Raw genomic sequence first — 14,359 nt, 5'->3', positions numbered from 1 at the left:
GGAGTTACAGGATGGTAAGTGCTAAGACACGCTTGGATTTTTATTTTAATGTGCTTGAAAAGCGATATTTTTTTCTCAACTTTTGAGACCCTCTGACTTCGGTACCGATCGAGATCGGACTCATACTACGAGCTTTCTTCCTTATTTTATTCTAGAGCACACGTATCTCAAATAGTACCATGCAATTCTTGAAACGACCTGCATATGGAAAATTTTCGTTATTCACCAAAAAAGCAGCGTTCACACCCTGTCCATAAAATCTGTTAAATAAACACTGCCTCAATAATACTCAGACGAAAATCGGTTTTGACACAATTTCTTTGAGGGTTTTTAGGGATTGAGCACGTTCCTGCCATTCAATTTACCTTCACTACTGTTCGGTAATATTGAAACTTCGACTGGGCTCACAAATCTCCATGAAGTGCGGTTACTTATAACCTGACAAAACCACTGAAGGGATTTTGCTGCTAATTTTTAAATAATTTAGGTTTATAGAAATTATTTCCGGAAACCTCGCCAAAACCTGAGACTTTTAATTAGAAATGCGAGGTTAAAAGCCTGGAGTGTTTAAGAAGGTTCAAAAGGTGAGGAAAAACAGCAATAATGCCAGATACAGCTATCTAAATTGCCATCAGAGCCTCATACATTTTTGATTCGACCCGCTTCGGATTCCATTGTAGTCAAAAAAAAGTTGCAAAGCGGTTCTTTTGAGCTTAGAACTTTGAGCTTGAACCCTTTAGACGTAGGAAATTCGAACGTTTGATTTTAATAACTCCTTGATGATTTATACCAGGAAAAGATAACAATGTTTTGTCTATGTGCTCTGTTACAGTTACAGGGAATAAAATCTCTGGAAATTTAGCTGGAAATTTCATCTCGACGTGCCGTCTCAAGTGAAGGACTTAACCCCGTTTGACCGCTCAAGTGGAGCTCCCTCTACGTCTAATTTTATGCATTTTTTTTTGTCTAAAAAAAACGAATTTCTGTGTGAAATACCTCTGAATAAAGTCTCATGAAATGTGAACAATCCTCATATACCATGTAAGGTTATACAGTTTGCCAGATGAAAGGGGTCCATCACATTGTGCCTGGAAACTAATTAATTCAAAGAGAGGCACAATGTGACACAAAAACGATCATCTGCATACAAAGAGAGACTTGCACAATGAAACTATTAACTATTTCAGTGATGCACGTTGGGACTTGCCCTTCTAATCTCGTATGCGAACCCCGGAGGCCGCATAAACTCAACAAGTTCCTTCCAATTCGTTTTCCACCGACAATAAACTGAGAAAGAGGAAATTCGGCAGATTTTTCCGGGAGCCATTCCTCTTTTTTAATAAGTTTCACTGGAGAGTCAGTCCATAAATTCGCCCGGATTTATTCTAATGTCGCCCGGAGCGGATCCGGAATCGTATTCCCGGGAACGGTTAAATTGGATATGTTTATGTTGTGCCGTCTTTGAACATGATATACATTGGTGTATACTCAATTTGTTTCTGTCGCTTACGTTCCGGATCTTTGAGGCCCTCCCAGAACGCATGCGAAGCCTCTTTGAATTACCAAGCTTTGAAATATTCGCTTTAGAGTTTTTTAACCCGGAATACCCCCGGTTTGCACCAGATCAATATGACGATTTTTTAGGAGTAAAACAAAGATCAGGACTATGTCGTTGGCAAGTCCCGACAAGCCTCGAACCCTTAATCAGGTTTCACAAATTGTAAATATGCTCAAATTTTCCACTAACGTGAGCTACATATTTTTTCAAGCGTCTTCGATCCCCTCGCGCCCCCCGCGTGATATCTGAACCGATAAGTTTTTAGTGCCTATGAGGACCCAATAGGGTTTGCAGCCTCCTTGAGGCCTCAAAAATATTTAATACTCTTCAATTTTTCAACCTCAAGCTTCAATTTGAGCAATAGTCCGCGTTTGAGACCTCCACAAGTGATTATTTTTGTAGTAAATCTAAAGGGTTGAAGGCTCTTTCCGGTTTTAAAAATTCTCAAATCTGAGACACGAAAGTAAGTTTTAAAAACTCGTGAAGAATTCGATTATAATGCACCCGGGCGCCGCTGTTTTCATTTGAATAATTTGCCGATATTTTCCACATAATGTTTCGGCCATATCTCCACCAAAGCACATGACAACTATACGTCTACTTTCGACTTTAGAATCTCGAGGTAATGTGCATTTTTGCAATGAGCTGCTTGATGTCCCTGCACGCCTCTGATTTTGACCATGTAGTTCCCCGTTTTTGTCTTACTTAGGTGCCCTTTAGGCTACATCTCCACGAAGACATAGATTGCAAATTCCGTTCTGCCTTTCGTAACCACTAAGTCTGTTCCCGCCGTGAAACTGAATTTTTTATTTTTGTGAAAATTCCAGTGTGGCAACGCCGCACGCCCCTGGATTTTATTCTAGAGTAGAGCTAACACTTTTCAAAATATTTGGTATTTTTCGAATGCCTCCGAAAATCATTGCTGTTTTTCAAATTTTAAAACGGCACATTCTTGAACTCAAAATTTCATAATTTTGCCCCAGTCTAATTCTTAGTGTTCCTGAGATGGTCGAACTCCAGAAGTGAAGACCTTGTATATTTCAGAGGCATCAATAAGATGGTAGAAGAAGAACTTCTGCAAAATACGGGGTGTTCCATAATAGTCAAAAATGCGGGGCCGAACCTGAGGATGATTTTAAGGTAAATGGTTCATGTGAACATGGGTCCGTTTTCGCTTCCTGTCTGATGTACAGGGGCACAATTTTTTTTCCGTAAAAAATCCAATCCAGGATCAAATATTTTCACGAAAATTGGGGATCTTAAAATAGGTCTACCGGCACATTTTTTAGGGGAAACAGAGTTTTTAATTTCACCATTGGCGTAGCCGTCGACGTGACCTCGAATATTTTAAATAAAAAATATGATGCGCCACGTTTTTTTTTTTTTTTTTTTATAGAAATATGGTAATTTTCTGAATGCTTCATATTTTTTTGAAAAAAAATTAAAAGGAATTCATGTTCTTATAAACTTTTTTTGTTGAAATCGGACATAGATTGACCCCCTGAATTTTCGACATATTATCATGAAATGGCCTGTATATAGGGTGTCCTTGAAATCACCGTATGGTGCTTGACACAAAATTCCATCATTAAAAATAAGGCATTTCAGGCAAGCTTACTTATATTTAACGTTGCTTCGTGTTGCTACTGCAGGGCGCCGAAATTGCCAAATTCATGTCGTTTTTCCAAAATAACTGCTAAACGCTTTTATCAATTTTCGCTAATTTTGAACCTAAGAATTATCACATAAATTGACGTATTTTCACCTGAGCGAGATTTTTTTCAATTCGCGGAAATATTAAAAATCACGTTTAGTCGTAAATGAAAGTTTGTATTTTTGTGTATATATACATGAACGACTTTAGATTTTTGTATTCCACTAGTTGAATTTACTTTGAAACTTTTTTGGTTCCTTCCAAAATTTTTGCCATTCGCGCAGTGTGTCTAAAAAGATATTTAAGATATCTCACAATTCAGAATTGTTGTTTCGTCAAAACGAAAACATGAAAAAACTTTACTTCTAAATAACTAACCGACCTAGTTTAATTCTTATAACAAACACTCAATATAGTACCCGTTTTCCTGATTATACAGTGAGATCATTTAAATTTTATATCCAGCCCGCTGCGGGACTTTACACAAGAGAAATAGAAGATAAAAAGTAGGTCGTAGCTTGATTATAAGCTGCAAAATGAGGTTAGATTATTATATTAGGTTGTTGAGATAACCGAATATAAGCAGATGATGATCAATATGCGTTCTTTTCCTCAAGAAACTTCACTAGATATGAAATTCAAAGAATCTCTCGGTACAGGTAAATTTGTTTAAAAAAATTAATCTGCGCTTTGAGCATCGCGTCGGACTTGTTTGTCAACTTTGCCTGAAAAACAGTGATGAATTGTAAATCTTCGTAAATAATTTTTTTTATAGAGAGACGGTGCGCCTGGCTAAAATACTACGAGATGCAGAAAAGTTTAAGAATAAAGTCAGCTATTGGGAGAGAAAAAAATGAACTTATTCCTACGGGGGGTAATAAAAATACAGATTTTTATTTACGAGTTACGCGCCATATTTAATTTATAAAAAAAAATCCGGCTTACGCCAAAACACGCTAAATTATGTAGAAAGTATTAATTTCAAATTTAGTGAAAAGCGATCAAATCGTTTAGCAATTATTTCGAAAAAACGATATTGATTTGGGGTACCTGGCGTCCCGCAGCTGCAAAATGACGCAACAGTGGATATGGGCAAGCCTGCCTAAAACGTCTCAAGTTTGGTTAAAGAATTTCAGGTCAAGGATTGTACAGTCGCTTAAGCGACACCCTGTAGATACATTATGTGAAAATCCATAAAATATGGAAAAAAAATGTGGATTAAAAAAATACTTTTACGCACTCCAAGAGCTTCATTTAATTAATAATTTTTTTTTTTTTCGTTAATTACTATACACATACATATGGCTGCTGAGGGGCACAGTTTCTAAAACAGTTTTTTACGCTGGAATCTCAATGGCAATCAATTCGCAATTGAGTCCTAATTATTCACAGCAGGCAAAGCACGTGTCGGTCTGCAAACACACTCGCCATCCTGCACTTGAACAGGGCAGATGGTCATCGAATGGCCAACTTTTACGGTTAAACCTTCCGGTGCGTTAAGTCAACATTGCACCTTGGATTTCCATTACAACAGGTGGCAATCAATTAGATCTACATCTCTCCAAGGCACTTACATGGCCTCTTAAAATTAGTTCGTTTCTCCGTTTAATTAAAAATTGAGTCTTGCGTTGCTCCCCCGAAAAGGGTGGATTTCATAAACCTTGCAAGGGTATTAAAAATTAACATGGCGGCCATCGAGCCGTGAAACGCTTTCAGCTCTAATTTCACGCTGGTCTCGCTCTCCAGCATATTTGCTGAAATAGTGGGCTCAATTTCCTTTGTCGGAGGTCTTGCAGGAAAAATTGCAATAGAGATATTTCAGGCTGCGGTAATATGTAAATGAGGCCAATAAAAGGGTCGGACAGTCAGAGATAGAGATCTCCATAACCCAATGAAATCAGAGTCCCCGAAGGAACTTATTAGAGCACTTACTAGAGACGCCTGAAGACGTTGTCGCTGACCGTCCGTTATTTTTTACGATTTTTCCTCTTTCGGGACATATTTGAATGTGATGATTTGGAGTGACGGGAAAAATGGAATTTTCCGTATAAAAAAATTATCATTGAGAACGGAAATGTCTATTCGAAGAGAGGAATTACGTTTGAAAACTCCATACTGGGAGTCATTGAACAAATGTCCAATATTTCACAGTGCGATTTTTCAAGTAGTTTTAAGATGGGAAGTTCTTATAAGCATGTGCCCTAACGCGTTCCACTTTTAACATACAGGGTATCGAAATTGAAAAAATGTATCACATTTCCCTTGATATCTTTCGCTCTCTTCCGGTTAATTTTACGAAATTTCGTAACCGGCGGTTTTCTGGGGTGAGAAATTCAAATTTACTAAGGATTCCTAGAGGGCGTGATAAGCGACCATTAGGACTCTTTTAAACAGCTGCAACTTTTTGCGCTACACTGTATGTCACCTTGGAAGAGAAAAATATACTTTATTGCCGTCGCGAAGAGCAACGGTTTCTGAGAAAAGCGTATCTAAGGCTGATCATGCTTGCTAATTATCCAAAAAATGCTAAAATAACTTGTTTTGCTTTTTGTCCCCGGAAACAAGGGCGTTACACTTCAAAAATTAAATACTATTAGACTTTAGCCAAAATAGTATGAAATTTTTCGTAATAATTTTTTTTTGTTTTAGAATATTTCGAAATAAGGTTAAATAAACAATAAAAATTGCAGTAAGAGCTGGAAATGTCGTTATTGTTCTATTGCGAACTCTCTGAAAAAATCCAGGAGTATTTTGAATAATTTGACATGATTCTACTATTTCAAACATTAATAGTGCCCTAACGGTCGCTTATGGCACCCTATCGAAGATACAACTAAATTACTAATAAATTTGGATTTATCATCCCAAAAAACCGCTGAATATGAAATGTAAAATTAGCTGCAAAATATTGAAATACATCAAAGAACATGTGATTTATTTTTTTGACTTCGATACCCCGCATCTTGAAAACTAACCGAGCTAGGGTACATGTTTATGAGAAATTTCCATCATAAAACTGCTCGGAAAGTCACCTTGGGAAATAACAAAACACTGGTTCAGTAACGCCCTGTATGAGGGTATACTGATTTTGAACGCAATATCTCGGGGATTCACTTGACAAAGGTTTCATAAAAAAAACTATTAAGCAATCATGTCGATGAGCTCCATGATAATGCACAAACTAGATTGTGTCTTTATCGCCCGTTTCTGAAATATTGCTTATTTTTAGCCAGTTTTCAAACTTTGAGATGCAACATCTAGAGAACCCGTAAAGGAGTTTCCATAGAAAATAGCTAAAATTATTTATCTCGAAGAGCTCTGTAAAAATGCATAAATTGCGCTGTAACATTTCTATTAGTTTCGAAGAGAGAATGTCAAAGACATTGAGTTTTCTGTTATTATTTATCTTTTCTATTTTACAACTATCGAAGTTCGATATAGGAGTCATCACTCAATTAGACCAATTTCGTTTTCTAGCCCTTCAGAAATTAAGGCGTATCGGAGGGGATTTCCGTAACTGCATGACCGAAAAAAAGGTCAAATTTGTACTGATTTTTTCATTTGAGACGGGCAGAATGTGGTTTTCCCCCGACTGAAAAAAAAAAAAAACATTTCGATGACTTTGCTGTTTTTTGAAATCTAACTTGGCCATTTTGGACTGTTACGCCACTGAGTTCAATTCCAAAAGAAAGTATAGAATTCCTGAATTCGTTACTCGATTACAGAGAAAACACGAGCGGGCGTTTTTAAGAAGGTTTCTAGGACGACAAAAACTTAGAATTTTTTCTGTTTTTTTTTTTATGTCATTTGCATTGTTTTTGATCCATTCCGACACTGATTTAAATTTATAATAAAAGCAGTTTCGATGTTAAATTATTAAAGGGGAGGAAGTACCTAGTCTTTTTGGAATTTGAGCGCCGGTATTTCGGAAACTCGTAAAGAAATTACTTCGAAGAAGAGCTCGATCTAAGTTCTTAATGAGCTCTTTAAGCTTCCATAAACCAGACTGCAATGTGTCTTTTAGTTCCTAAGACGCAAATCTGTTTTGAATGAACGGGCCCCAAACAGCATTTCGAAGCTTTCAACAACTCATTTGAGCCGTTCAGCTAGAATATTGAAAAATTCAAAAAATTGAACTATTAAAAATGTCCCAGTAAGACATATAAATTTGCACTTGCAAAATCGCTTTCCAATGTGTAAAATCACGGTCTCCTCTCAGCAATAATCTAGTTAAAACCTGCAAATCCCCAAGGATTTCTCTGATGGCAAACAAGATTTTACTTGCAAATCGACAATTTTCTTCGATTTCAACGGTATTAATTCCAGGTCCGATCCAATGTTTATCCAGAAACAGCAGTGGCGATACAATTTCAACTTTAAAAAGTTGAAATCACGTAGAGGGTAGTTGTGCTGCATCGGCTTGTTTGGCACCCCCGGGGGTGGCGAAACGTATTAAACTTATTAAATCAGAAAACTCCACCGTATATCTCCTGTTGTCGCTGGGGTGCATTTTGTCTGGCCGAGGAGACAAAGACTTGTTTGCAACTAAAATGGAACTTCATCTCTTTCCCTACTTAGTATTTATCTCGCAGATTGATCCTATTTTTCTGAGAAAACTGCTTTGTGTATTAAAGTCTGGTTCTCTGGATCGATCATCAATCCAGAGAAACGTGTCCCAAATCAGGAGATAAGCGAAAGGGAATTCATTAATCTTGGACCTTAATTCAATGTTGCATTTGGGGACAAACGTTGCCCCAATTCGTGTGAAAAATATACTTTTTCGAACTCCATCGATCTCTCGATTGTCACCAAAAATCCAGCTAAAACAACTTCAAAACAGCCCCTTTGACATGCTAATTCCGCAGTTTCATTACGGGGGATGATAACCTCAGCCCTAGCAGAATTATAGAGCTATGAACTATGTTTAAGTATCGATTTAACCAGCTCGTTAAAAGACTTGTTTTTCGAACTTCCCTTTCCAAATCAAAGAAAACGTCTTTTTTTTCGTTTTTATCTCGAATCCTCATTAAATCCGAGAATTTTAATCACGGTTTTTAATCACCTTCATTACGAAGTTCAAGCTCTTTTTCTGAAATTTTGAGATGATCTTCCTCATTGGAAATATGTCCTGCGAAGCATTATCGAAGCTTAAGAAAGATTTTATTAAATTATGTGTCATTAGGCCTCTAAGTATAGGCCTCTGAAGAGCGTCAATTTCCCGGTACAAGTTAAAAGGACATTGGCAAATTGCCAATCAAAATATTACTTTGTAGAGAGGAGATAAGAGAATAATGAAATCAGGCGTAAGTGAGGAGGGAGGCTATAGTTTGGTGTGTTCTTTGGGGAAATTTGATTTTGTTTCGATTTTCGTGGAGAACTGGCCTACAGGGTCAAAATAATTGAGTAGTTTTGTGTCGAAATTCACATCCATTATCTTCGCGAAAATGGTCGATTTTGATAAATTTTTGGTGAAGCCGAGAAGACATATATCAAAATAACCTTATATTTCGGAAACGAAAGACGTCACCACCGGGTCCCTCTGCGATGGGCCCGTCCGCCCCTGATTTGCGTCACTTATGCTTTTAAACTGGTCCAAATTAAAATTTCAAGGTTGATCGAGAAGCTTTATATCAACATTGTTAAAACGAGTTCACCCTTCTAAATCTTCTCGCCGAACTTCGGCGATTTTTTGAAATTTTGAGTCCATCGAATCCTATTTTAAGGCGCCCTGTTTGCGATCGAGTACGCCTCTGAATTGAAACCAATTTAAGTGAAAATTTCACAGTTTATTAACAAGGCTTAAATCAATTTTCCCAGAGAAATTCGCGGCTCTCAACTTTCCCTTTGGTATTCAGGATTTTGCTCAAGTTTCAATCGATTGAAACCAGTTTTGTGTTATTTGGGTTGAATCTTCACTTCTGCTCCCGTACGCCCCTGGTCGGATATTAATCTAAATAAAAATTTTATAGTTTATCCAGGAGATGTAGAATGGTCTTTCCCCGGATATGGCTCAGTAAAACTGAGCTCTCTGAGATTCAGCATTTTTTAAATTTGTAAACAAATTTCGTCGCCTGTTCACTCGCCAACAAAGTTTTCATCGTCTAGTCTCGCACGTCCCTGGATTGAAACGAATTCAAGGGGAAATTTCACGATTTATCAAGAAGAAAATTATTATTTCCTTCACGATTTTGATATTAACTTCAACCTTAGTTATAGTGGTGTAAAAATATCGCAACTGAGTCCTCAGGAGTACCTTTAACGTTTCTTTTATCTCTACGTCGGTAGTATGATGCTGATGTAGAGACGTATTTAAAACATAGTTTGCGCTAAAAATCAGATGAATAAATCGAATTTAGCACGCCTTTTTATGATGTTTTTGTTGAGAGTTTGAGAGAAGACACACCGTCGTTACAGGTAGAGAATAAATTTGTTCTCCGCCGATTCCAGAGATATAAACCTCAAATTCCGCCTTTTTGCCTCGCCACATCTGACCCGAACCCCTGAATATTCATACTTTGACCTGGAATTATTTTATTCCCGCACCCAATTCAGCCCAAAACCGCTACATCGAAATTAATTAAGGTAGTTCAAATCTGGGCTCAATGCATTAGGCGACGGCCGCTGCGTTGACCTTAACCAGCGTGGCTTTCGCCCTTACGAAATCTATATTTCTAACTGACATCGACAATCCCATTATATAACGGGCATTTCTTTTCAGGATGGCGAAAGGGGGTACCTGGAGGGGCTCGCTTCCAGATACGCAGACTTGTTTTCCACCCATTACGGCGACGTGTTCGCTCATTTGGAGGACCTTCGCAAGACCGAGGTGTCGGAAATTTCAACTAGCAGCATAGTTCCAGGCATGACCACGTCGCTGAGCCAGCCCATTTATGCGCCTGGGAAATACCTGGTCGGTTTCCGTCAAGAAAATTTATTATTGAAAATTTGAATAATAACCATGTTTGCAGCCGTCGAGTTGCTTGTCTCATAAAGACGAGGATGAAATCTATGGGTTTGTGGGCGCCCAAGTGAAACCCAATCAAATCGCCATCCCGCAGCAACCCCCCAGGATCGTCGGGTCTCAAATGACACAGCCCCTGCTCTCGCAGCAGCAGCACAACTACCAAACGTACGTCCAGTTAAACACTTTTAGTCTCCGCAAATAAAGTTGGAAAAATTCTGGAATCCGAGAATTTGTCCAGAGTCATAAGAAAACGAACGTTTTGTGTCAATAAATCGATTTTTCTCTTTTAAAAACCGATTAGCTTTGAAGTAGATACTCCCTTTAAAACATTTAAGAAAATGGTTTCCAGAGTAAAATATTCGATTTGCATGGAGAGCAGTTTTATTTTATTAAGCAGTGAAGTTTTGAAATTAGGTTTTCTTACTTTGCAGGTGCTTGAGCCCCCGATCCGCCTATTTCTACGAGTTTCCACCCAACGGTAAGTCGGAAAAATTGGGTCAAACTTACGGACAAGCCAATGAAACTTTTAGGTTTGATATCCTAATTTTGGTATAATTCCTGCAGCAAAATTTAAATTTAACAAGGGTGTCGACATAAACCGTGATGTGCAAACAAAATTAAATCCCGGCTGCTTCAATAAAATTCCAAGCTCGGTTATAAAACACGGAAAAGACATCTGTTTACCTTTAAAAAACAATTTAGCAGCCACACAAAGCCGCTGCTATCGCCGTATTTCCATAACCGCGTGTATTGTGGCCTAAACAAATATTTTCCGACGATAAATCCGGAGAATTTTCTCCGAAAGAAGCTCGATTTCTTCGGCTCCCATACGAAATATGACGGTTTACTAGTAGTTTCCGTGTTTATGGACGGATTGGCTACTCTAAAGCTTGTTTACAAGTTTTATAAGGAACTTGTGGAAAGGTAACAATGTATGCTGTAGCTCTCGTAAATTGAAGAGTTACAATTTCAATATGCAAATATTTCCCTTCAAACGCAAAAAGCTCGATTTTTCCCGCGAGACACGCGGTATACTTCGGATATTTTGAACTTACCTATAACAGGGAGTATTTCGTTAGCTTCGTTATTTCCCCAGGTCTTCTACGCTTCCGTACCAAACGCCCTGTGGAGGGTGTGCCATATCATCATGGCGACATTCCAGAATGCGATAGCACTGCAAAATATTAAAAACACGCTAATAGATCTGTGGTCGAAAACGCACCATTTTCGATATACAGGATGGAAAATCACGATTTTCACATATTTTTTATATATTTACTCTAAGACCCACCACAAAAAAGTATCAAAATCGCCAGGAACCGTACAGCGGGCGCCTCTTTTAAACTATTTTATGTTTTGTACCTTTTTTTCAGAACGCCCTGTATGAGTGCTGACACCCAATTTGAATTCCATCATCAGTTCCTTAGCTCGTCGGCCTCCTGCAGTATTTTCATATTTTTATGGTTTTCGCAGAATTTGCAAGATGAGATGCAGATTAAAAACGTAAAGGAAACGATTTAAAAATTATCCGCCTCAGTTATCAACTATGTCAAGAAATTCGTAACATTTAATCAAATTTATTAATATAAAAATTAAAAAAACAAAACGAAATTATGAAAACTGCCGAAAATGGCCTCCTCCTACTAAGAGGTAGCACTCCACTCTTGCCCCAAGGGACTCACTAAGATATCCTAGGAGTGTTGCTAAAGATGTACGAATCTATTATTCCATTCCTCTTTTTGTTTCAATGGAGATCCGATTCGCTAATGATTGCTGGTGTCCCAAAAAAAGTCTGGAGTGTTCAGGTCGGGAGACCCAGGAGGCCAAGACTGAGGTCCTCCGAATTGTCGTTAAAACGTTGATGGAAAACGGAATGGACTTAGGAATTATTTCAGATGGTTAATAGCTGCGCGGATGAATCATTTTTCCATTTACTTCCGTTACATTCTCAGTTGGCATTAATAAATAGTTTTGCAAATTCTACGAAAACGGCGAGAGATACGGAAATACTGCAAGGCACCAAAAAAGTAAAGAATTGAAAAAGGAATTTAAAATTTCTTTCTAAAAACCAGAAAAACTGTAGAACAGTATATCGTTCAAAAAGCACACGGAACATTATGCGATTTTCTAAACCCGCCTTTCGTTGGGGTTAACTCGAGGAAACTGTATTAGTTCTAAGGTAAACATTCCGACTAAATTGCACTTTTTCATGTAGTATTCGTCTAACAGTCAAGTTTCTTAGATGGAATACCCTGTATAGCTACCGATATTTAGAATCCATATATCTTAAGGGTAATTTCCAATGCTTTGAATGGCAACGTTTCGATCAAATTTGCCTCCTCGTCGTCTCTCGAAGCAAATGTCGAATTCCTCAGATAGGAAACCCTGTACATATTTCAATATCCATACTCTGTCTATACAACAATTCCAAATTTGCCACTGTTCGTACCCAAAAGTGGTGATTTTTATAATATTCTACACTGCATATTTTCCAATGTTTAGAACCGACGTATTCTGGGGATCGTTCTTGTGCCAGAAATAAGCACAACGTGTCAATTTCCATCCAAGTTAAGTTCTGAAGGCGCCAGGATAGCACCTCGAAGTGGTACCGACGCTAACTCCAACGCCACGAAACCTTATAATATAGTACCCCAGTTCATAGCAATTAGGTCGGTGCTGGAGACAAGTTTCGTCGATCGCATATTTATCATCAATCATTTTCGAATTTTCTAGATCCTAAATGGAAAATTTCAGGAAATTAAGTGTGCAGCTATATGGAGTCTGCAATTAAATGAAAAATTAAAATGTTCGCTCGCTCACAGTGGCGCGCTCAGGTGGTGTTTGAGAGCGTTAGTGTGACGGAACAATTTAACGAGCGATTTTCCTTAATTTTGAAAAATTTTGTCTTCCAAATGGATAAATTTAGGAATGCAATTTCAGGCACCGGAGCGATGTATTCTTAAAATTAATTAAAGATTAAAGCGAATCGCTCCTGTACAACTCACTCCTGAAGATGCGTTTTGGGACGTCGGTGTGAGGCAACAACCTCCGGTGTAACATTACGTATCTTCAACTTATAAATCAGAGGGTTTCCTTGACAAAATTTTTACATCTCTAATTTCCGAGCCTCACCAGGTTTCACGAGACGTACATACCTTCTTTGAACATGTTCTTCCGAATTCTGTCCAGGTTTCAAAAGATATTCTGGTTTCTGAGTTCCCTTTCGAAAAGTTTATACCAATTATTTCCGCCATGTACAGTGAGCATTTTTCTCGTTTCCCAATGGGAAAAAAACATAATTCACCCACTCCCCAAAGGCTTAATATGACTTTTCAGCTGCGTTAGCACGCGATCGGCTCTGGGTCGTGAGATTAGTGATTAATGGCCTCACTTTGGAATGTTTATGGACCCGTGAAATACCCCGCGCGCATAATCCTTTCCAACGATATGACATGCGACCCTATTACGGATACTGCTTTATAACCATAAATCCATGGCATATAACAGTCCCCGACGTGTATTACTGTTAAATATTCACTACGTGATTACAAACATTTTTTTCAATCTATGAAAAATATAAACATAACTCTCAATTACTGCTCTTTTCGTTACACCGAAGCAAAAACGTTATTTCCCTTTACGCCCTTTGCTCTGCCCGGGTTTCTTTTACATGTATCAGATATCTGTACTACAAGTGCTCAGTATAGACATCGCTCCTAAATCAAAGCTGCATCATGAAACCTACTTCATACCGGTACAAATTACTACAAAAAATTCGAATTTTTAAGATTTGTTATGTTTCAGTACGTCCCTGGTTTTATGATTGTCAATGTGGATTTAGTCCGTGTCGTGCAATCCTGCCTCAGTACGTCTCTGTTCTTTGTGCGAGCAGGGCAAGTACCTCAGCTTTTGCTGAAGCTCTACTGATAATTTTAGGTGCCGAACCAGTTGCGTGTAAATTTTCTTCAAGCAGTTAGGAATTTTCTGAAACCTTCGGGGATTATCAAATATCGAAATTTAATCGAGGTCACGTGCTATTGCCTCAATGCGCCTCCTTTTTTTATTCATCGAAGGTAGAAATATTTAAGCGACTGATTTGATCACGAACTTCTATAGGTGTCCGACAATCCTGCCTCAGCTTGTTACACCGTCAGTGTTGTGCTTTCAAGTTTCCAGATTTCGT

At 38.1% G+C, this 14,359-nt stretch overlaps 1 protein-coding gene across 3 annotated transcripts in view; it reads left to right on the top strand.

Annotated features, from left to right (window-relative positions):
- Window positions 1-14,359, top strand: part of LOC136345347 (SAM and SH3 domain-containing protein 1-like) — a 138,241-nt gene that overhangs the window by 104,293 nt on the left and 19,589 nt on the right. For all 3 annotated transcript variants that reach the window (XM_066293546.1, XM_066293547.1, XM_066293548.1), the window contains exons 2-4: window positions 9,931-10,122; window positions 10,181-10,341; window positions 10,608-10,654. In XM_066293546.1, coding sequence (XP_066149643.1) covers window positions 9,931-10,122; window positions 10,181-10,341; window positions 10,608-10,654 — 400 coding nt within the window. The remainder of the gene's footprint in view (window positions 1-9,930; window positions 10,123-10,180; window positions 10,342-10,607; window positions 10,655-14,359) is intronic.

This window comes from Euwallacea fornicatus, chromosome 19 (assembly GCF_040115645.1).
Source record: "Euwallacea fornicatus isolate EFF26 chromosome 19, ASM4011564v1, whole genome shotgun sequence".
Classification (NCBI taxonomy): Eukaryota; Metazoa; Arthropoda; class Insecta; order Coleoptera; family Curculionidae; genus Euwallacea; species Euwallacea fornicatus.
The sequence above is the reverse complement of the archived record's forward strand: the minus strand, read 5'-3'. Positions and strand labels throughout refer to the sequence as shown.